Raw genomic sequence first — 23,759 nt, forward strand, 5'->3', positions numbered from 1 at the left:
GTGCCTGGTTTTGAAATACGTGTTCTGGGCTGTTTTCCCTCATCTTTGGCATATATGAAATAGGATGGGGAACTCAAGCATGCAGGCTCTGAGGCTTGTTGCACAAATATGTCTGCAGAGGTGTGGGGGTCACACAGGCGTTTGCAATAGACTTGTCCTAAAGGAAATGGTTTCTGTAACAACTGTAGAGTATCACCAGCACAGTGACGTCTATCTTTGGGCAGTATTCCAGCATTTCCCTTTTCAACAAAATGCGCCTGGCTGTGAATTACGCTGAGATTCAGCTGTTGCAGGTCACTGATGTGAATGATATAACAGGAGAAAAGATCATTCAAGCAAAGAGTAATTGGAAGGGGGAGAGAGAAATTCACAGGCATGCTCCTGTCCTTTGTTGCTCCCACGAGCCCCACTACCCGGAGCTGGTGTGGCTCCCTGGCCAGGGAGGACTGTGTTGTCTTTCCCTGCATGAGGGCCCTGTTGCACGGATGTGCAGATTGCCTCTGCCCGTTATCCCTGGGGAACACCTGCTACTCCTCAATTGGCCTCTGTGGAAAAGGGATCTGGAAAATTTCATGAAAACAATCCTTATTCCAAAATTTCAGCAAGTGACAGTGCTTTTGGAGGTCTGAGAGTTTCATGCATTCTCCCTCTTTTGCTCCCAGAGCTAAGCTGATTTAAATATTGCCAATTAGCAGTTGTTTTTCTTTGTTAAACGTTTATGAGCAATGATTAGATGAATGACACTGATGACAGAGCTGATGAAGAACCTAATAAATTAGCACTAATGGTAATTGATATTATCTTGTCTAATAAAGATGATAATAACACTGATGGTGATGATGATTCTGGCAGTAACAATGGTGGCAGGGCCACGTAGGCAACAATAATTTCAGACTATGTCAGCATTTTATTATCACATATATGAGGGTTTAGAAAGCATTTCTCTTCCTTGAAACTTGCTGGTCTTCGCTTGTTGGTCCACTAGTTGTATGGACCGAGAGCTGGTCATGGCATGCAGAGCCAGAAGCTTCGAGGTCTGGAGCTGGAGAGCAGATCATGAAGTGGGTTTTGGTGCCCCTTGTTACAGTCTGATGGGCATCAAGCAACTTGTGTGGCTCTTTCTGTGCAAAATCCAAAAACTATTTTCTCTCAGTGCTAAACTCCAGCCGGCTGGCATGCTGGGAAGAGCAAGGGCTGTCTGGAAAGAGAGAAGTGTTTTTTTCCCCACAGGAAGGGTGCCTCAAGTCATGCCAAGGGAGGTTTAGATTAGATGTCAGAAAGAATTTCTTCACAGAAATGGTGGTCAGGCATTGGAAGGGGCTACCCAGGGAGGTGGTGGAGTCCCCAGCCCTGGAGGTATTTAAGAGTGTGTCAATGTTGCGCTTAGGGACATGGTTTAGTGGTGGATTTGCAGTGTTACATGATGGTTGGACTCGATGATCTTATGGGTCTTTTCCAACCAAAATGATTCCATAGTTCCATGATTCTAAGTTAGAGCTAAAGCCCTGCACTAGGGGAATGAGCGAGGAGAGAGATATTTCCCTCTAGCTTTTCTTCGTCACTCCATTCACCCACAGTATAGGAAATAAATGGAGTTAAGGCATCGCTGGAACTGGAGAAGCTAAATACAGCTGTTTGCAAACTTTCCTACTGACCTGGCAAGTATACAACAGTTAAATATTAATGCAGAAATACAGAGAGTTCAGTGCTGTAAATGAACAAGTGTCTGAACTCTAAGAACACTAAAATATTTAACTTGCAGCTCACCCTAACTAAGAAAGTTGTCACCTGTGCACAAAATTGTTATCAAAGAAATTTCTAAGCTAATTCAGACTTTGTTGCTGCCTCCTTCTCTTGCTTGCCCTCTGCGTCTCACTCTTCGTGTGCATGGAATAGCAATAGCAGCAGCTTACCCTGCTCTGGGGTCTTGTAGTTGCAATATTTCTCTCTCGATCTGTAGTGTTAAATCCTGTTGGCAAATGTCCTTCATGTGCAGGTTTAATTAATGAATTAAGATTAAAAAGGAAAACGGTTATTTTTGAGCATTTGAAAAATTATTCCGGATATTTCTTCAAAGCAAGGGAAGAATGAAAATGGGGACAACTGTTGCATGCAAACACTTTGCAGTGAGATGTCTGCATGAGAAGTGTCCCTTCCTTCCTGTCATCCTTTTTCCCTCCCCTCTCTCTCATTGTCTCCCTCTTTCAAATGCAAAAATGAAAGGGTTAAAGCAGCAGGTCATGGTTTTCCATCCCTGTAAAAGCCAAGAGCTAGCAGTGTGATCTGAGGCTAGTCAAAGTGCACCTTTCATGGTCAATAGGCACCCACCCTTTCTCAGTACTAAGTCTTCCTTGAGGGGAATTTCTGAGCACATCTAGGGCTGGTTTTGTAATCAGAGAGAGCATGGAGTGTCTACATCCTAACTGCAGAGAAACCATCCTTAATTTGGGATCACAACAATAATCTGATGCTCAGGCTCTATGAGGATAATGCGTTAGCCTCATCTACCTGCTGTTAACTGGTGCTATCAAGCTCAAGAAACTTCACTTTGATTCTGCCAAAATTTCTTTGATAAGACACACTGAAAAATTAGTTGATCAAATGGTTTCCTCTACAGTCAATACTAGAGTCAGTTCAAAGCTTTAATTTCCATTTCAATGGCGTCTCAGCCCTCTGCATGGAATACCGAATAGGGCTTTCCCCCTCAAGAATTTTACCATGTTCCAGGGAAAACTTTGTGTGCCTCTTAATTCAAATTTATGAAATGCAATATTTTATTGCATTACTGATTTTCTCTATTTTTACATATGTTTTATATATTTCATATTTATCCTTACACTTGTTCACGTATACAAGTGCTTACATATACAACTGTAAAGTAAAATCTGCGCTTTAACAATACTGCAGGCCCTCTTGTTAATCAGCACCACATCAGCAGCAGCTGTTAATTCCTGCTTTAGAGCTAATTAGGTGGGGAAATAATTTTATGAGAGAGATGCTGAGAATTCAGTTAAGAGGCTCTGCAAAATGGGTGCTTCTCCTGATTACGCTACCATGCAAAGGAGCAGAAAAGTTGAACAAGGGAAGAATGAGAATACGAAAGAGAAATTTCCTCACTGAAGTGGGCTCAGGATGTCATTTGGGTAACTGGCTGATCAGCAGGGGAGTGACCAGATGGACACCTAATTTGGTGCTGAACAGTTTTGAAATTCAGATCCCTGCTCTGTATTCTCATAGACCACTGCTGGAAAGCTGTTGTATGGAAAGCTGTTCTATGCTGGGCTTTGGATTTCTCTGTCTAGCTGGGAACCAGTCACAAATAAAGTTACCATCTCCCTTAGAGTACTTTCTTCCCCCCAAAAGCATATGGAGACACTACTCGGTGTGGAGAGTATTCATTACAAGGTGGACACATCTTTGAAAGCTATACTCAGATAGATGTGTTATTTCTCCAGATCTGAAAGTTAAAGCCAACAACAACAAAAAACTACCCTATGTAGCATTAGGGAAAGTCACAGGTACCTCAGTTGCAAAGTTTTTGACCAACATGGTGCTGTCAAGTCCCAAAATCTACCATATGGGTATCTGGCTGAGGTGCAGCAACACTGAGAAAAAAACGTTAGGACCATCACTGAGGATACCTGCTCGCATGTTCCTGTGGAAGCAGCAGAGCACATGGCTGCGTCCTCAACCTCCAATCACGCCGTTAAATCCCCAAACACTCATTGCACAATTACAGGGAGGGAGTTATTCAGATGTAAGAAGGGGCTGAGTCACCCTTATTTTAGCTTCCTTCTTGTCAACTGGTCTTGGGTTTACCAGTCCTTTCTCCTGTACAGAAGTTCAGCAAGAATTGAGCTGAATGCTCATTCCTTTGACACGAAAATTCTGACACTAAAAATAAAGTGTAATGCAGTAGACATGCTTTTTATGAGATTTAACAAAGCAGAAGATATACTGTTAGTTTTGTCTGTGGATGGTTTTTGTGGAAAGCTAATGTTAAAAACACTAGTGTGTCTAGCAATGGATATTGCACTCCTGCTGCTCTGTCCATCTGCTTACAATTGACTTCCAAATAGCTACTAAATGCAGCATTTTTCTGTTGTTTGTCTGGGATAGGAGCTTACATTTAAATCTCATTTTAGAGATCATTTTATCTGGAGATAAAAGCAATACATTTATAAAAGTGCTGGAGATACCCTTTCTAGGAAGATGCATTTAAACACTCTTGGATCTCTATTTCATGCTAAATAAAGAGAAAAATAAATCCCACATCTATCTGTAATCCACTATATCCACAAAATATCTACTTGCCCGCAAACTCAAAAGGTTTCCAGGTTTCATTTAAATAAGAGGTTCATACTATATATTTCCTATGAAAAATAAAAAATTCCACCATCATTTCTTTAAAAGTGAGTTCAGGATATCCTGATCACTTGTCTCTCTGACTTCTTTTCCCTCCATCCCCCCACTACAAATAACAGCAAATTGATCTGTGGAAGTCTTTTTAAAAGCATTCTCTAGCTTTTTTCTAAATCCAGTAATTTGCAGGCAAGTTTCTCCCAACTAGCACTGTGATGACTAAGATGCTGTATTTTGGAGGAAGTAAGGTAATAATTTTACTAATTTCACATTTATATCCCTTGCAACTTCACAGCGAGAGTCTAAATGCAGTACACGATTTATAAAAAGATAGGATGCTCTCTCCTCACAAGCTCTAAGGTCTGCTTATTTTTATACTTAGAATATTATCGGCGGTACTTAATGCTGCAAAGAGAATTTGAACATCATTAAAAACACTATAAAAACAAACACCTAATTCTCCTTCAAATTAAGGGTTACTTCATCACATTCACAATTTCTGCAAGTGCCATTTCTAAAGGCTCATATGAGCATTACATTTCCAGGGTCCTTTTTTGGCCATATTTTGAAAAATCTCTTGGCATGGTAATGCTGAGCAGTCTTCCATTTAAGCTAACTTTGTCCAGCACAGCTTGGTGCATGCCTTTAGCATTAGCCATGGATTTGGCTGCCTGGTGCAAGAGAAACAGGAGGGTTCTGGGAGACGTGTCTCAAGCTGGGACACATCTAGGAGATGAGAAGGTTCCTTCGAAGTGAGACCCGTCTGCAGCATTTGAGACTAAAATACAGCCTTTGAAGCTAGGTTGGAAAAACTTTCTAATCATTCTCTGCTAAAATATGACACGTAGGCTGAAGCATGTTTTCTCAGCCAGAATAGTCTAGAGAATGGTATTTAAACAAGGCTGTGCTCAGAAGTTTTGAGCTAAAAGTCAGCATAGATCCACCTCTAGTGTGGGTCACATTTGCATCTGAGATTAAGCAAAATGCATTCTGTTAGACCGTGCTTTCCAAATTGCAACCCTGTGAGTTCAAGGTCTAGCATTCTTGTGAAATTTCCATTAAATACTCATCTTCACCTTTTGGTTCTGAAATATCTCGAAAAGTCTGGTTTTAAGTGCTTTGCTGGAGCAGTGTCAATGCCAAACGTATATACAGTTTTTAAATGCAGCTATAATTCTGGGCTCAAACATTTCTTTGCAAAACCATTTGCAACTCAATCAGATTCTGGCTAATTCATATTTAAGCTAAGTTTGCAGGCGGGAAAAAAAGAAAAAAAAAAAAAACAGTTAAAAAAGTTAAAAATTATTATGGGCCTTGTCCAAGGAAAACATTATTGTGGAGTGCTAATGGAAATAATGAGAGGCTTGGTCATAGAAGGGTTTGATTAAAAAAAATATTTAATCTGTTTTGGGCTCTCTGTATATACATACATGCTGTGACTAGTAAGAGACCATATCTACAGCTTGCTCTATGTTAAGTCACTTATTTCAATGTTTCAGCTGCCTTTAAATAATCCAAATACTCCAAATGGCCAAGCCATGCTGTACCCCTCCATTTCTGCTTAGCCCTTTGATTAAGGGCCTGTTTGTACACAAAGCTATCACATTTGAAGAAGACAGGTTTGGAAGTTCCCTCCAGTCTTTAACATATGTATGTGTGTGTATGTGTATATATGTGTGTGTGTGTGTGTGTGTGTGTGCATATACAGATACAGCCAAGGATACAAGCACATATATATGAGAGAGAACCAACTGAAAGCTATTAAGCCAGACCCATTTTCACCCTGGTAACTAATGCAGATCTACCGTAAGTAGGTCAAATACGCTGTTTCATGCTTTACGCTGGCATCTGCTTGCATTAGGCTTCTCAGAGCTCGGCTTCAGGATTTCATCCCCCCTCATTCCTTCCCTCCCCCCTTCTTTTCTCTCCTCCCCTTTCCCACCATCTCCCCCCAGTCTCTTACAAAGCCTGTAGCCATATACTCAGGCTAAACTCCTGTTCACATAAATGATAATTTTGTGAGAAGGAGGACTTTTTGGGGACACCAGGATTTAGCTCTCAGTTACCTCTGACCTTCTTGGAGGAAAAACTACCATCTGCTTGCTGTTGATAGCAGTGCGGGTTTAAGGAAACCCTACAATTGATTCAAAAGAAAAGGAAGCTAATAAATTACACCGATTAAATCAGCCTGTAATTTCTCTTATTTTATGTTTTGACCTTCTTTTGGTTATTACCTTTTTCATCAACAGTTTTTCAGTTTGAGTATGCTGGATTTATGCATTTGTCTTTGTAAGCATAGTCCAGACTAGGAGAAGCTGGAAATTTACTGCATGTTCTTGTCCTTGTGCAGCAACACAATTTCTTGAGGCCATTTTTCTCGTCTTTCACCAGTTTTGGCACTTTCACAAATCAAAGTGGAGATGAACTGGGCACAGTGTTTCGAATGTGCAGCAGAGCTTGCATCTGCATTGAGGCTTTTGCAGAGGCAGTCACTTAAAATAAATACAAAAAAAAAAAGCATTAGGGAGTAATACCAGCAAAAGCAGGAAAAGAGGACATTTGCAGTAAAGACCAGTTAGAGGTTTTTAAAAGCTGGATGCTCATGGTTTATGACGTTAGAGAGAGCAAGGGAGTTTGGACTGAATTCAGCATCATCCCTGCCTTCCCCTCCATCTGCAATAGAGGCTGGGGACACTGTGCTGTCTACTCTTCCTGTGCCCAGGTGGACCCACCTTTGGGCAGGGCAGTGTTGCAGCAAAGAGCTGCCGCCTTGGCAGTCTGCACCTGCAGCATGTGCTACACCTCAGGAGGAGTTTTGGACCCCTCCAAAATCAAAGGGTGCCAGTAGATGCGATTCAGCCATCTCTGTGTGCCACTGGTTCTGCTCCTCCTTCATCCACCCCTTCGTAAGCCTGTCATGCAAGACTCAACTTCTTAAGTACATGTGTAAATAAGTACCACTATACCTATTGTTACAATTGTTGGTTTGGGGCTGTGAATATGAAACCAGGCTGATTTAAAAATTTCTCTTTCAGAAATCATTTGCTAACCTCCCCATGGCTTTCACTGACGAGCTTGACTGGCCCCAGTTCTCAGAGATCACTGGGTTCCTGAACTCCACCATTGGGTAAGCTAATGGATGAGGAGGGTGAGCTGTAACAAGTTTGAAGGCCCTCAAAACATTGTGAGACAAATAGTACTTGGAAGGAAAGACAAAAAACACTAGTCAGCTTGATTTCTGAAATCAAGGTAATCTAGCAATATTTTAAAAATCTTAAATATATGGACATTACTGTGTCCTTAGAAGGAAGAAAAAAAGAAAAGAAAAAAAAAAGTAGTAAAAAAAAATTATCTCAAACTTCTGGGGCAGGGAGAAATAAGCATGACTGAAACTAACAAAATCAGCATTTTCCTTTTTTTTTTTTCTCCCCTTTTCATCCTGTTTCCTTTTTGTTGTTGAAACAGTAGAATAAATGATAACCTGAGGTTATTTTGATGGTGTTCCTTTTGGGGGAAAAGGTGATCTTTCTTCCCCATTCTTTTGTTTTGTTTTTTTCACATTGAGAGGGAAGTTGCAAAAGAATAAGGGAAAAGTATGTGACTTGATTTACCTTGTTGAATCACTTCATGTGGATGGGGAAGACTGCTGGGATAGATGGAGAGAAAAAAAAGTCTAAGTCTCAGCCAGAAGGTAAAGAAAATAAAGTGCAAACATAAAGAAAACACCTTGAAATATCGGCATTTTGAACTGTGAAGTAAAAGAAAAAAAAAAAAAGAAGTATTTTTCAGTCATCTTTTTGGCTAGCATTAAGAGACCATTGCCTCCTGCCAGAACTAAAGGGTACAATACCTCAAAAGTGCCTGGTCTGGCCTGGGTTCTAGGTATTTTTTATTTGATGTGTCTAAGACAGGTCATGAATACAGTGAAATGCCAAACTTGCATGAGGCAAGTCTACAGAGGCCCTTACACCAACAGAACTAAAACTTGGCACAGTATACTGTCTTCCAGGAAAGATATCTGCTGCACCATACAGTTGTTCCTTCTGCTTGTTCTTTTCTGCCTGTGCACAAACCAGACTCCCAACCTCAGTTACATTCACAGGGTGTGTGTTTTAATGTTGTATACTACTTGACAAGCCAAACAGAGAAGACCCATGCAGCCTCCTCATTCAGAGATAGCAACAAAACTGGCCTTTACAGATCGATTACAATATCCAGCTGCTCTATACACAGTAATTAACTGGGTTGCAAAGGATCTGAAGTTGGCAAGTGACAGGAGCTTAGTACCGACCCTGGCATTGCCAGCAATAGACCTTGGGCCAGTGTTGAGTTTTTGATCTCTTTTTTAACCTCTTCCATGCCTGGAAGAAAATAAAGGAGGACTGCTTGGGAGTTTTTTTTTGTTTGTTTGTTTTTTGCATTTTCAAGAGAAGCAGCTCAAAATCTCACAGCACAACAATGAAGTCTAGAGGAGACCAGTAGGTAATGTGCAGTGGGAGAGGACAACTTGCAGAAGGCTCCCATTTACACCGAGCTTGCAGAAACAGAGATGCAAACTGATGCAGGCTGTGCCCATCCTTTCCACCCCCTAATCAGTGAAGAGGGATGCCACGGATTAGCTAAGGAGTGTATGCTCTGACCAAGAAGTTTTGTTTGCTTCTCCTCATCCCCCCGCCTGCTATACTGAAAGCCAAAGACCTCCCACATTCCTTGCATAGCCTATCACTTGCTTACTAGTTAGTGTTATCATATGTTTCTATGTAGGTAGTTACTTTTTATTGCTGGTTTCAAAACTTATAATTGTCTTATGTTCCTCTGCATTTGTTGAAGTTGGCTGTTCTTGAGCCATGGTATTTCGGTTATCTGATTTCTTCGATGCCTAAGTTCAAACACAAGATCAACAGCTCCGATAGCCATGGCCAGGTACTCGTGGCTCAGAGCATGGCCTTCTCATCAGCTTCCCTGTGGGCTGTTATCCTTTTCATTGCATTTTAATTTTTCTTGACAGTGCAAAGTAATGGAGAAAAGTAATCAAAATCAAATTTAACCTGTCTTCTGATCAATCCACCGGAGATTTATGGCACTGGGAAATGAATGCCCTGACAATATTTCTTCTCCTTTAATTCTTCTTCCACAACAGCCAATTGAAAAGTCAATTAGTGAGCAATCAACAGGATTGTTTTGGTAAATGATGTATAGGAAAAAGGTTCTTAAACACCTTGCCTGAAAGATTAGGGTGAAAGCAGCCAGGATGAACAATCCAAACAAAACTCTCCAACCATTTATTGCTTCTCAGAGAATGTTGGAGCATCCATTTTAGGCCATGCTATTGAAAATGAATGAATTTTATGATCTCAAAAAAAAAGAGAAATTGTAAAATGGAAGTATATGCACAACTGGTGCACAGTGTTGTTCAGAGACAAAAACAAACTTTTTAAATATTGGACTTGTTTTCATCCACATCATAAACATTTAGTGGCTTGCATTTTCTCAATTTATTTCAGAGGCTGGACAGATTCTCTATATCTACGTTTACGCAGGAGAAATCGCTGTAATCACAGAGACTTACAGAACATTTCCCAAAATGGTAAGTTAACTTATTTCACTTTTTTTTTTTTTTTAATCTTGTAAGTCTGATATTTGATGTGGCTTTAATGAACATCTACCAGAAACAAAGAGAAAACCCTTCCAAATTGCATGCATGTCTTGTGGAAAAAATAGTGACCAGCACTTATTTAACTCAGCGTCCTTCCTTGGTCGCTTTTATCTGTGCTTTTACTACGGACTTCCACTGAAACAAAGATCAGTGTACCCCACTGTAACTCTCATTGTTTTTTTCCCCAGTGACCAAAAGGGGGAATGTGAGGGGTGTTGCTGGTAGTGACAGAGCTAAGAGGCCTGACCCCATCTCCTCTGGAGGCTATGGCATGGTGCCTGCTTGCTTGCACACCCCTTCTCTCCATCCCCGTTGGGGATGCTGGGGGTCCTACGCTGCACCCCACAGTAACACAGGGAGGCTCACAGGACTGCCACACCAGCAGGCAGAGAAGGCACAAAACTGTCCCCAGCCTCACAGCAAGGGTGTCTGTGATGTCCTGCAAGGCCTTTGTCCAAAAACCAACATCCGTCTGCAAAACTGGAGCAGTCAGTGGTGCAGGTGGCTTTGTGTGCACTTAGACCAGATTTTAAAGAAGTAATCAAGGACACAAAGGTAAATTAGGACAAAACTTAGCACTGTTTTGTCAATAATTAATTTTGTGAGGCTGGCTTAACATCTTCTTCCTATAAAATAACATCCTGTGTTAGCAAGGTTATATGCAGCAGGCCTAATCTACCCAGAAATAAGGAAGGGGTCTTCTTATACGGTACCTCACAGGAAATGTTCATGTAAGTGAAGAAGAGGAAGATTAATACAAGAAATAAAAGGTGGGTAAAGAGACAACTAAACAGAGAAAAGCACTTGGTTTGAGAAAGGAGACATGCTCCTGAGCCCAACAGCAATAGAGATGTCTGAAGGAATGTTAAAATACTTTGGCAATTCAACAAAACAAAGATTAAAAGGGATTACAGTCCTGGTTTTGAATCTTTCAAGGCATAAACACCAGAAAGAGAGAAGAATGGTTTAAACCATGGTTTAAATGGACACTTCTGGTACAAGAGCATGGGTTTTCATTAATCATACCTATATTTGTAGTGGGAACATTAATAAAGGTTACTACCTAAGAGTGAAAACCTAGAATAGCCCTCAAAACAGAGGAGTGGGGGTAAAAAGAAGCCCAGAGCTGTTTCAAGACAGAGTTTGATTAAATCTGCCAAAGTGGTTGCATGAAGGGATGAGAGTAATCTCCCTTTGAAATTAAGGTTTATGATGTTAACTATTGTGTGTCAGATTAAGTGATGTCCCCAACAGTGGATTTAAAAGATACTTGGTCATTCTGTGATTACCACATTGTGTTTGCACTGTATTTAATTTTCATTCTTCAGAAAACTGGCTGCAAAAGTTAGGGAAAATTGGGCGGATAGCTTGGTTTTCTGGGGTGATGATGAGTCATGTTGGCCACAAGTGAGGAGCACTGCTGCACTAGTTTCTAGTGTTATATAGAAATGTGTTAAATGCTGGGGATTAGGTTTTCTGCCAGATTTAGGATCAGAAAGGGTCTGCCCCGACTCCCAGCTCCATGAGCCAGGTCTCACAGGGTTGAAGATGTTGTCCAAGCAGGTAGTATGGTGCAAGGATCCCTTGCAGGCTCAGGTGGGCTTTTTCATCAGAGAGTTCCCCTCAGGTGCCAGCACCTAAACCACTGGCAATGCCTCCATAAACCTTCCTCCTTCCTGAGGCACATGTATTTCTGAAGCTTTCAGTCTTTTTGCACAAATATATGGCAATGTCTTTGGTATTGTGGCTGGCTATGGATACTTCTCACCTCGTCTGTCAGATGCAGGGCACTGGGGTTGGTGGCTTCCATGACCACAGTCCCTCAGGTATCCCTTCTGGTGGGGGAATAACAAAAGGCCAAAAAAGATGAGGTCAACAGTTCTTATCATCTATAGCCAGTTAACCTCAGTGCCTGATACCCTATCACCCTGTTCTGTTCTCTTTAACTTAATAGGAGACGTGCTTTCCCTTCTTCTTTCTTCCCAATTCCCCCCTACATTTAAACCAAAAAAAAAAAAAAGGGGGGGGGGGGGGAGAGGGGTCTTATTGTGTGCATCATTTCTTTTTACACACCTCTCTCTCACGCTTACACTGCAGACACCTGCAGGATATAAAAAGAGGTGAGCCTGTGTCAGGGCAAAAGAATCTGAAAAAAATTACAAGTGATAGAAAAATCCCAGAGTATCTTCCCTCAGTATCTTATCTTAATCATCACATTGACACAGTACTGTAAAGGTTCAATTTTCTTGCCTTGTTTGGCATAATGGTTTCCCAGAATGGGAGGATTTAAATGGGCACTGTCAGTGTCAGTGAAGCTAAAAGCTGACCACCACCCTGACATAGTCGCAGCTGGGAGAGCTTGATTTTCCTCCAAAAATACTGCTTCCCCAGAGAGATGCAATGAAAGGGAGAGGTGCTGGAGCTGAGGGTCAGCTGGGGGTCTGTGGATGCACAGCAAGCAGCTCACACTCCTAATCAACATTCTCCATCAACATTTTAATTTATTTGTTCATTGTTTTCAGCATGGTTTTATTGTTTTGCCTCCTGGCATCTTCACACAGGCTTGCAGACCATGTGTTATTTCTGGTTTTTGACTGACTCAGAGAGATCCTAAGATGTGAGGGACGGGTATGAATGCTCAGGTGTGGGGTCTGAAAGTTCTTCTGAATGTCCTCCATCACCTGTTGAAAACCCCTTGCTTCTATCAAGAAGCATCCTGACAGTAAAATCAGTTGCTAGAATATTAAAAAATTAAAATAATAATAATAAAGCATATTAAGTAAATATGGAGAAAGTGAATACCCTATGAATTTCTAAATAACTACAGAACAATTTTGTAATTATCGTCTATGTTTTTCTTGAGATACATGGATACCATATGTTATATCAGAACATGGGTATATTGTATATTTCTTTACTACTCATAGGCTGATCTGTCTCTTTGGGATTCTTGTCCTTGACCAGAAAAATTAAGCCTTGTTAATACATGTCATAGCTCACTAAGCAATCAAGCACCAGATAGCTCATTGTGGCTTCAAAACCAGTTAAGAAATAATATAAATATATATATATATGTATGATATATAATGTATAATATATAATTTCAGCAGTTTTGGAAATTCTAGTCAGCCCAGAGTTCATCTGGGGAAAACTGGAGACTTTTTTCTTTGCATCTTTGCATTTCCAATTGCTTTCACAGCAGAAAGGATCTAAAGATTAGTAAGCAAGAAGCCATTCTCAGCCACGTAGCACTTTTGGTGCTATCTGGACCAAGTCACTTCTGTGCAGGTCAGTACTGCTCCTTGTCAGCAGCTCTGCACACCTCAGAAATATTTCAAGGCTCATGAAATTTGGGTTTATTCACAAGTGGAAGTAAACCCATCCCTGACTCCTCACCAAAACTAATAAATGCCACTGGTCCGAAAAAGTTTGAAAAGTGACAGAGAGGGGGGCAGTAGCGGTCCAGGAGTCGCTGGGAGACATTCAACAGTGCAAGGGTAGCTGAATTTCAAATACTTACTCTGCCTGGTCTCTTCTTTCTCTCTTGAATGTGTTTATCAGAAATTACATCGTGGATCATAAGCACTTCCTTGATGACTCAATTTACCCATTAAAACACTTCTCTAAAAAAGCCCTTCATTTTCTTTATCTTTCAACTTGATTTTTAGCTGTGCCAATGCTTTCCACTGAGATGCCCATAACTACCTACGCTTGTGGAGGTAATACCTATCCAAGAAGAGCCTCTTACCTTTTGTAAATGCGTCTTTAATTTCCAGAGATCCTGAATAATTTATTTGCGCTAGCACTGCAGCCTCAGTCCAGGGAGTGATGCAGCAGAATGGCTTAACAAAGGGACACTGAATTTGATCTGAAAAAGGGATATTAAACAGAAAAAAAAAAAAAATCAGCTAGCAGTGGTTCTGTTCTAAGCCATATTTTCTAAGGACTGTGTGGGGATCTTATTCAGCTGAAAAGAGCTTCTCAACAGGAGGACTGGATTTTGTATGGAGTAGCAGCCCTCAAGAGAGAGGCAACAGAGAGATACGTTCATTTTTAGCTTGGAAGAACTGGATTATTTAAAACATAAATGATTCGTTGATATATGCAGTTGGCATCACTGTCAGCGACAGTAACAAAGGCACCACTATTAAAATGCAAAGTGTATTATTGCTACCTCAGGGGTTTATCTCTTAGATCTTTTCCCGACACCAATCCGGCGGAGATTTAATGATGTTCTGCCCACAACATTCCCCATAAGAGCTGCGGGGGGACAGGATTTTCTCCTCAAAGCAAGCTTCAAGGCACAATGCAGAAAAGAGGAGAAGAAAGACCAGAGTGGAGCTGAGCAGAGAACAGGGGCATAATACAAGAAGAGAAGGAGTGAGAAAAGAGGATAGAGAATGAAGATATTGCAAAATAGAAACAAGTATAGAGCATAAGGCCTGCACCTGAAGTTTGTGTTTCTGTATGCTGCTATGGGGTGGGCTGCTTGCAGTCATGGCCTTGGTCTAATCTTAAACAAAGCATAATTTCTTTTCTGGCTTCTTCTTTGCTGTCACTCTTGCACTGCAGGTGATGGAGTTTGATTTGCATGCTGTGGATAGCTGGGATGTGTATGCACAGCCTTCAAAGTCCCGCTAGTAAATTTTACGCTTAAAAGCTTTCCTGATTAAGAAATGCTTCTCTGATTCAAGACATAAATGAAACACGATTGATATTCACAGATGCTTAGGTTTAGCTAGTTCTTTTCCTGGAGGAGGAGAGATTTGCATCCAACCATTTGGGTGAATTGCTATTTAAATGCAGATAATCCGGAGGGCTGCAGCTGGCCAAATGCTATTTTTCGTAAGTCTGCCACTGGTGGCAAGAGCAATACAGGCACCCCAATGTTGGTGTATAGTGCCATTTAAGATGCTTTGCAATATCTTTCCCACCTCCAGCTGTCTCTCCAGAAGTGCACAATCTCTAAGGCATCCTGTGTTGTATCTGCCATCCCTGCTGCAGGTGTCCTGGATACTCTGAGATGTCAAAAATGGCACTTGGTGCCTATGTTTAGGGCTTGCATCACTCCCAACGTGACAAAGCTGTGAGACACTTACTCTCTTAGAGGAGTGAGAACAGTTCCCTTTGCAATTTATAGGGAAAGTTAAAAGTAGATTGACTGTTGACAAGTCAGGTTGGCTGGTTTACAAGAGACTACTATGTTCAACAGATGGGAAGAAGCTGCTAGATCTGGATTAAAAGCCAGATCCAAACAACCCAGCACTTAAAAGCATTTGATTTTCTACAGTCTGATATGTGGAACTCATGTGAGAGGCAGCAGGTCACTGGATTTGGCTTTACTTCCTAATGCTGGCACCCAAAAATTTAGAGATGACCTGTTGCTCGATTTTTATTTAATAAAATAAAATAAAATACTCCTACATTCTTAGAAATGTGCAATGAAATTGAGTTTTGCTTTTCATTTTGTTTGTCACTGTAACAGTGTTGTACTATTCCTCTTATTCCCACTGCATGTGATCAGGTGGTTCTTCAAGAAATCTCCTCAATTTAATGAAAAGGTGAGTGTTTGATGGGATTTGAAGACTGACTGCAGGTACAGAAATGTGTCTGGGGTCCTACACCCTCAAATGGAAGAAGCAGAGCCCTGTAATGAATGTGTTATCCAGAAGTGTCTCAAGAAGCAGAGCTTCACTTGGCCACTCCGCCCTAAGTACTGTTGGTCTCTTCTCTGGTATCAACATTCATTAACAGAGGAAAAACTGTTTTCGGATGTGGATGTCACCATCCACAGGGCCTTGACCCTAAGCCAATGGAGTATTTCCAGTGATTTTAGGGAAGAGGCTAAGTTTTTTGGGTCTCCCTGACTCCATTACTCCTGGTTTGTAGCAATGTGGATAGACACAGGCAGGCCTGCTGTGTTATCTCCATATGGGTATGATTGAGTAGCTACCAGATAGGGAGAGGCAGCAGCTCTCCTTTTCAGATGAATTTGGGTCAGCCATGGGATGGTTGCATTTAACTTAGACTGCTCCATGCTGATGTAGTTCACGTCCTAAGAGATTTATAGTTCTCTGCTGCAGAGAAAGTATTAATGAATCCTTCCTCTCTAGCACTGAACTGCAAGCCACATCCTGATTTGATCTTGAGCCCAATCCTACACATAAACTTAGTTGTCAGCCACACATAGTCTTCTTCTCCCATCTCTAACTAAAAACCTCCTGACTTGATTTATGGCTTTGCCCTGAAATGGAGCTGCTTGATTTGGCTTCTGAATACTGCAAAGATAGAAAACCAGCAAGAAAAACAGTGAAAAAGACAAGTCCATGAGGGGATAAGAGGGACAAGGAAAAAATTAATATGTAAGAACATGGATTAAAATACAAAATTATAGGGAAAAAAAAAGAAAAAGAAAAAAAAATAAAGCCTAGAAGCGTAGTCATCTGAGCATTGGCCAAAATTGAACAAGCTACTTCCAATTCACATGGTGTGTGATTCAGACATTGAGAATATATTTGCCCATTAATATGCTGCTGATTTGCCTTTCAGCTTGGCTAGAAACCAGCTGTTGGACAATCCAGCCATAGTTATCTATGCTACAATTGGGAATGACGTCTGCAACGGGTAAGGTCTAATCAGTACTAACATTTATATGGTCATAAATTTGGCTTCTTTAGAGTACTCCTGGCTTTTTGGACATTTCTGTCTCATTGCTTTGAGCCTACCCTTAATGGCATTTTTTCTTTGCTGCTGATCTTTGCTTCATTCTTATTTTTCTGCTAAAAATACTGGTTATCTCCTTACCTGTCTCTGTTGTTGACACCTACCTGTCTTTATTCAGAGCTTGTCCGTCTTTCTTTCACAGTGATAAAATGACCAAAGGCATGTTTGAAGCTTAATATTTCTTGCAAAGTAGATGAAATGAAAACAACAGGAGGAAAAAAAAGGAGCATTATGAGCATGTATATCCGTCTTATCCAGTGTACCATCTCCCATCAGATGAGGTAGCGATGAGGTAGAGGTCTACCTTTTCTGAAGAACCATGGTGTGGTCCTCTGTCAAGGTCTGATTTCACCCTGCCTCTGAGCACGCTGCCTGCAGCCTTCATTGTGCTCTCCTAACAGGTTTTTTGTCTTTCTGGCTTTACTCCTGTCACAAGCTCAGCAGGAGAATGAACTGAAGCTTTCCAAACTAACAGTTCTGGCACTACCCATTAACAACGCTCGCAGGGGCACACAGAGGTCACCATTTTGATGCTTCTCTTCCTCCCATAGTGAGAAATCCGCAGCCCAGAAAGTTCACACAAAAGCCACCTTTCAACCAGGCCAATGCACAGCACATCCACGCTCCAGCTTTGATTTTGTAAGTGGTCCAAATGGACACTTTGTCGGCCTAACATTATTTTCACCTTGATGGAGCTTCAGATTGCCTTTTTAGCCAGTGATGTGGTTTAACCCAGCAGACAGCTAAACACCACACAGTCATTTGCTCGTTCCACCTCCCTGCAGTGGGATGGGGGAGAAAATTGAAAAGTGCAAGAATTCCTGGGATGAGATAAGGACCATTTAATAAGGAAGAAAAAAAATAAAGAAAAAAACATATGTATATTAAAACAAGTGATGCACAATGCAATTGCCCACCACCTGCTGATCAATGCCCAGCCATTCTCAGAGCAGCAGCCCCCCCAGATTTATTGCTGAGAATGAGCCCATGGGATATGGGACATCCCTGTGGTCAGTGTGTGTGCCAGCTGTCCTGGCTGTGTCCCCTCCCAGCTCCTGGCGCACCCCCAGCCTCCTCGCTGGCGGGGCAGCACCAGGAGCTGAAACCCTTGTCCCTGTGCAAGCATTGCTCTGCAGCAGCTAAAAGATGGGTGTGTTATTGTTCTTATCCTAAATCCAGAACACAGCACCATAGCAGCTACTGGGAAGACAATTAACTCTGTCCCAGCCAAAACCAGGACAGACAAAGAAATAAATCTGATTAACATGGACACTTTCAAAACACTAAAAACATTTTATTAAATGATGCACATGCAGCTAAGTCTCCTTTCAGAGCTTTTAAAGTCTCACCTGCAAATTGTGTAATTAAGTTGGAGCTATTATTAAGGCTGCCAGGCTTTGCCTCTAAAACACCCCATTTTCAGTGGCCTAAAACTTTGCTTATCAGCAAGTTCACCATTGCACTGAGTGGGAAAAGCAGTCACAGCCATCCCTCCAGGCCTCCTGCTGCCTGCTGGCATGGCTGTCCTGGGCATCTGGTTATCCAGAAGCTTCTGGAGTATTGCTACAACCACCTCCAAGGTGATGAATCCTACTAAAAATAAAAGACTTCAGCGGTGTCTTCTTGCACGCATGGGCCAGGCTCTGTTGAGCATGTATTTCAACTCTGCTGTTTTGCTAAAGTCACTGCTTTTCCCTCTGATTAACTCCCCATGCTGCAGGTTAATCCTTTTGCTTCCCCTGTGTCTAACCCTGCTTTCTATTCTTGCCTAAAGAAAAAGAGAATCTCTCCACAAAATTTAAACCATTTTGGCCTTGCATCATCTACTTGTATGTTCCAAAACAGTATTACTCAAAATGCCGCTTGTTGTTTTTTCCCAGTGCCTATTACCTGGCAGAGACACTCTTGTCTGCTCCAATTCTCTTTGCTGTCTGTTTTTCTCCACAACACCTGTAGCATCAAAAGAAGCTGTGGCTGTGGTGATCCCTGTGACTCCAGCAAGGAAAGGTGCTGCAGCTCCTATAGAAACACACTGTTTCCATCGAGTAGGGTGGGTAGCAGAGAGGGATTTTTGAGGATCCAGTCATTGTCTGGCTCTGATAATACCCACAGAGGTTACAGAGGATGTGGAGCATCTGATGGACCTGACTTTAAACCTAAAGCTAGACAAATAAAAACCTTTTCAAGGACAGCTTTAAAGTGCAGTAATAGAGCCCTTCTGGTCATATCCTGTATTTTGCCTTCAGATGAGAGAGCAATGTGCTGAGCACAGCTTTTAGCCAAAGAATTGTTAAAATGCCAGTATTTCATCCCATGTGAAGAGCGGGTCAATGTGTTACGTGGATGCTCATAGAGGAAAAAGATAATGAAATTGGCAGCATGCGTTGTATGTTCCCAGTAGTCTCCACACTGTGGTGTCCAAACAGAGGGGTTAGAAAAATAAAGACAGATGGCAACGGTATCTCTCAGCCCACTGAGGTGTAAATGTGGGACACATGGACCTGAAACAACAACAAAAAAAAAGCAACAAGAAAATAATGAACACCAGCAGCCCCAGACGCGATGCAGTTACTGTGTGTTAGTTGCATTTGGGGTAAGGCACTGCTTCTCCAGCCTCTCTTTCCCAGCTTTGCAGTTACGTATGTATATGTATGTGCATATGTGCATGCATACATATGGGCACGTGAGCTCTCAATGAAAACCACACGTGCACCTGGTGGCCCCGTATGCCAGTGGCCCAAACACTGGGCATGTTACAGTTGTGATTAGAAAGCAGCACTGAGGATGAAACATGGTCTGGGGAGGATTTATTTGGATTGGTGGTGTGAGACCAGACCTGCCCTGCAGGATGTGGTGGTACCAGGTGCTGGAGAAGGTCTCCGTGCAGCCAAGCACCCTACCATTGATGGCCGTTTGCTTATGTGCTGACACGATGAGTGGTGGCAAACATCAGCTTACAGAGGTCCCAGGTGTGCAGAAGCCATCCCTGTTGCTGCCTCCCTTATTGCACAAGCCAAAATGCATGTACCTACAAGACAGCTTGCTTCTTGGCTGGTTTTAATTTCAAAGCCTGGCACAGAGAGGAAATGTGAAGAAATGCATAGAAACACCTGTGTGACTTCAGCAGAGAATGACAGGAGGTTGTGGAGCTACGAATGTCATATTAATTTCATCTCCTGCTGATGTGTTTGCTTGCCGTAGCGGCCTTACATCAGAGCAGTATTTTGAAATCAAGTGCAGCAACACCTGTAGGCAAAAATGAAGTAATTTAAGGGCAAAACCACAGTCTTATCTCAAAAGTACCTTGCTCGGGTGGCTGTCACAAGCATGAGCTTGAATCTTAATGCTGTTTTTCAGTTCTCCCTAACCAGAAATTCTCAAATGCTGTAGAAGCACATTCTGCATTAAGATAAGTTTCTAGGCCCAGGGAACGTGTCTAATTACTATATTGTATGCAAAATGCAGCAGCTAAAGAACCCCAAATCCTAATTAGGGGAATGCAGTTCTCCCACAGGGAACTCAGTTACCCCAGAGCACAACCATTTCTGGATGTCTAGTCCTCAAGACAAAACAGCAAAGCTTGTGAAGGCTCCTGCTTTCGGAGGGCATTCACCAACAAGCAATCCTGCTTGATTTCCCAACATCTCAGTCATCCCCACACTGAGTTTGCCCTTCTCTTACCCATGGGAAAGCCATAGGTTGGGGGCATGGAACTCAAAGGACTTCTCCAGGGAAAGGTCTCCATCCTCCTGTATCACATGGAAGATTTGAGCATGCTCTTAGGATGAAGGCTTCCCGAAAAAGCCCTTTGTCTCTGAAAACCTTGGTCAAGCTGAGTCGCACCACCACGGCAGGACCAGCCTCATTTCCCCAGCCCTTGGCTCCTGCCAGGACAGGATTACCTCATTGGGAATGTTTTCACCCTCTTCTTCATCACCCTTTGCAGATGCATGGCAATAGCTCTAAGGGGAGAGCACACAAGTGCCCTTTATATAATAAAGTGGTTGTTTCAATAATATAACTAGAGCAGGGTTCTCTAGGTAGCCTGGGGGAGTTTGTTTGTTTTTCTTATACAAGTTGAAATGTATTTCAACTTCAGGATTTTATTTTCCTGCAGCATTTACAGCTATGTGCAAGGGAAGGACAAACCGGAGTCTGGGAGTCTGGATTGGAGAGGTTCAGGCCCACTGGCAAGCTATAAAACATGGGCATTTAGTCCATGTGGGACACTGTCACAGCTCCTGCATCCGAGTGGACATTTCTGAGGACTATTTTAGCTTCAATACCTCCTCCTTCCTCCAGTCTCCTATATTCATTTGGACCCCTCAGTGCTCTCTTGCAGCATGGTGGTAGGAGGTGTACAAGATGTGGGAGGCAAAGCCACCTTAGATATTCCTACCTGGCGTAATTGAACAGGATGTTGAATGGGAGGTACACACAGCAAGTAGTGGGGGAAGCCATCCTTGCATCTGTTCTGGGGCATCCCTCACCCTGAAGCCATGTGTGCAGAACAGCACTGGTTCCCCCAGTTTGAATCACAGAGGCTAAAATAAAATCACCAGGTGCAGTAGCCTGGGGATTCCTTTTCCTGATGAAACTTGGCTTAGACATCAGACCAGTCAAATGGCAGTCCCAGACTGGAGTTTGACAAGTATGCCATGGTCGGTATCTTTGCAATCAGCAAAAAGAGCATGGGCTTTTAATGACTAGAAACTGGCAAGTTTCTGGATTTATAGCAAGTGGCTTGAGATGCTCTGCAACAGCTGCAAAGAGTGAGGCTCTCTAGTGGTTCTACATGGATCTCAGCACCACGAGAAACCAATATAGTCATAGTCTGCTTCATAGCTCCCATTCACCACTTGGTAGTGTAAATAAAGACTAACTCATTTCAAACAATGGGATTGCTCTACCATAAAACTAGGAAGAGAGCTAAGGCTTTTCTCCTGCGTGGAGGTCACTCCACAAAAAAGGGTTGCATGTCTGCCTGTGTTTTTATCAGGGAGAAGGCTTTTCTTTGTTACACTGAGGGAGATTTCTGCATCACTTTTTGTTTTGGCAATAAGAACAAGAGATTAAAGCACATTAGCATCACTTCTATGAGGTTTTATTTAGCTAACCTAACATGTAAGAACAGAAGACAAGAAAACACTTTAATTTCAGGTGCCTGTTTGGTGGCACTGTATTACCTGACACAATGTCCTGTTTGTGTCCTCTCCTTCTGCAGGAACCATGACACCCTGGCTCACATGACAACCCCCAAAGAAATGCTCTCCAATGTCATACAAGCTCTGCGTTACCTGGACTCACGGCTTCCAAACGGCAGCCACGTGATTTTAACAGGCTTGGTGGATGGACGCTTCCTCTGGGATAATCTGCATGACAGATACCATCCTCTAGGTAAATATGAGATGTTGTGGGGTCCTCTCGGCTATCTGCCCGCTCGTGTTTCCTTCTCTCCCTGAATAATTTATGGATCTGTTGACATATTTCAAGCAAACCTGACAGAGTGGAGGAGATCTGGAAAATATGAGCTGGATATTGGCTGTACAGTAGAAGTAAGAGAGTCACCCCCAGTGCAGAATAGAGTACCTAGAGCGCAGATCCCTATGGTGCCCATGCCCCACCCCCCCACCCCCCACCAGCCAGACCCAATCAGCTCCAAACCAGGCTCAACATATGCTGTGGATGTGCAAACAAGATGTTCTGCTTTAGTCCTGTCCCAAAATTGTGGCCAGCCTGACCATGCTTCATTCTGGATCTTGTTACAGGTGGAGCTTGATATCTGGTGAGCAGCTCCACTCACTGACCGATGGGTGTCTTGATAATGCTGGGTGTGGACTGGGACAGAATTAATCCAGGGAGTTGCAAAAGACTGAGCAGATGCTAAAGGAATAAATTTTCCACAAGCTCTGGGTGTCTGGCACCTCCTACGCTGCATACAGGTGTAACAACTGAAACATCACTCCTTGTATAGGCACGTCTTGGGTCTTTCTCTCAGAGTGCAGTTTCCGTAAGGTTCTTTGAGGCAGTGTTTGCAGGGATTTGGAGGCTAACTTTGGGAGCCTATCTCCTCAGAGCACACTGAGAGCACATGCAGAGAAGCTGCATGTCTGACCATTGACTGACCACTTGCTCATGCTATGTCAAACAGCAAAGAGGAACATCATCATGGTGGAGTTGCATTAACACATGACAATACCAGACATCCTGCACTGTGGTTAGGCTGGTGTCTGTGTCTCTGGGGTCAGTGTGGGCACATTTCCATGGAGAATTGGGACATTTATGGGGTGGCAGGTTTGGAAACTTGTTCGAGAACCCCTTCTCTACAAATTCCTACCACCCCAAAGTCAATAAAGAAAGAATGTGAAATATTTCATCCTGCTAGCAAAATGTGTTTTTATACAAGCAAGTATGTTCGACATTCTCCATTTTAGTGTAGGCATAAAGAACCAACGAGGCCATTCTGCTGTCAAGTTTTAGACCAAAAGCATGTTCCTTTTGTCTCTGGGTAAATGAATCTCCCATGCATCTAAGTGGGAAGTTGTTGCCATATTAGTCCTCATCAGTAAATGGAGAGAGAAAGAGAAGCTAATGCACATCATTAAAATGGTAGATTACATCTTCAGATGAATTTGGCAACCACAGGGTATTAGAGCTTTGAAGAAGCACTGTGCCTGGTTTCCCAAGGTTAATCATTGCCAATGGCCCCATAGATTCTTCTTAATATTCTACATGTTATTTTATCCCTCTAAAGTACATGCCTCTTAGGAAGTCTGAGGTATCCATTTCTGCTGTTTTCTTGATTCATCGTCACATTTTCTCTAATAAGCACTGTATTATTATGAAGTGAAAGCAGAAAAAAAAAAAAAAACAACAAAAAACTCCCATCCCTTCTGGCACAGAGTGAGCCTGTGATAATTATTTTTCAGTCACATAAACGCACTTCTTTGCTTGAGTGCATGTTTATCACATGGGCAGTTCCTCTACTGGATATCTAATTATCAGAGCTAACACGTAG

At 42.2% G+C, this 23,759-nt stretch overlaps 1 protein-coding gene across 5 annotated transcripts in view; it reads left to right on the forward strand.

Moving 5' to 3' along the window:
* Positions 1–23,759, forward strand: part of AOAH (acyloxyacyl hydrolase) — a 77,854-nt gene that overhangs the window by 39,336 nt on the left and 14,759 nt on the right. For 3 of the 5 annotated variants that reach the window (XM_083826089.1, XM_083826091.1, XM_083826092.1), the window contains exons 13-18: positions 7,398–7,489; positions 9,867–9,949; positions 13,687–13,737; positions 15,543–15,579; positions 16,568–16,642; positions 21,966–22,138. In XM_083826089.1, coding sequence (XP_083682215.1) covers positions 7,398–7,489; positions 9,867–9,949; positions 13,687–13,737; positions 15,543–15,579; positions 16,568–16,642; positions 21,966–22,138 — 511 coding nt within the window. The remainder of the gene's footprint in view (positions 1–7,397; positions 7,490–9,866; positions 9,950–13,686; positions 13,738–15,542; positions 15,580–16,567; positions 16,643–21,965; positions 22,139–23,759) is intronic. The other 2 variants (XM_083826090.1, XM_083826093.1) reach the window with 1 other exon arrangement.

The sequence above is a fragment of the Anser anser genome (assembly GCF_964211835.1).
Source record: "Anser anser genome assembly, chromosome: 2".
Classification (NCBI taxonomy): domain Eukaryota; kingdom Metazoa; phylum Chordata; class Aves; order Anseriformes; family Anatidae; genus Anser; species Anser anser.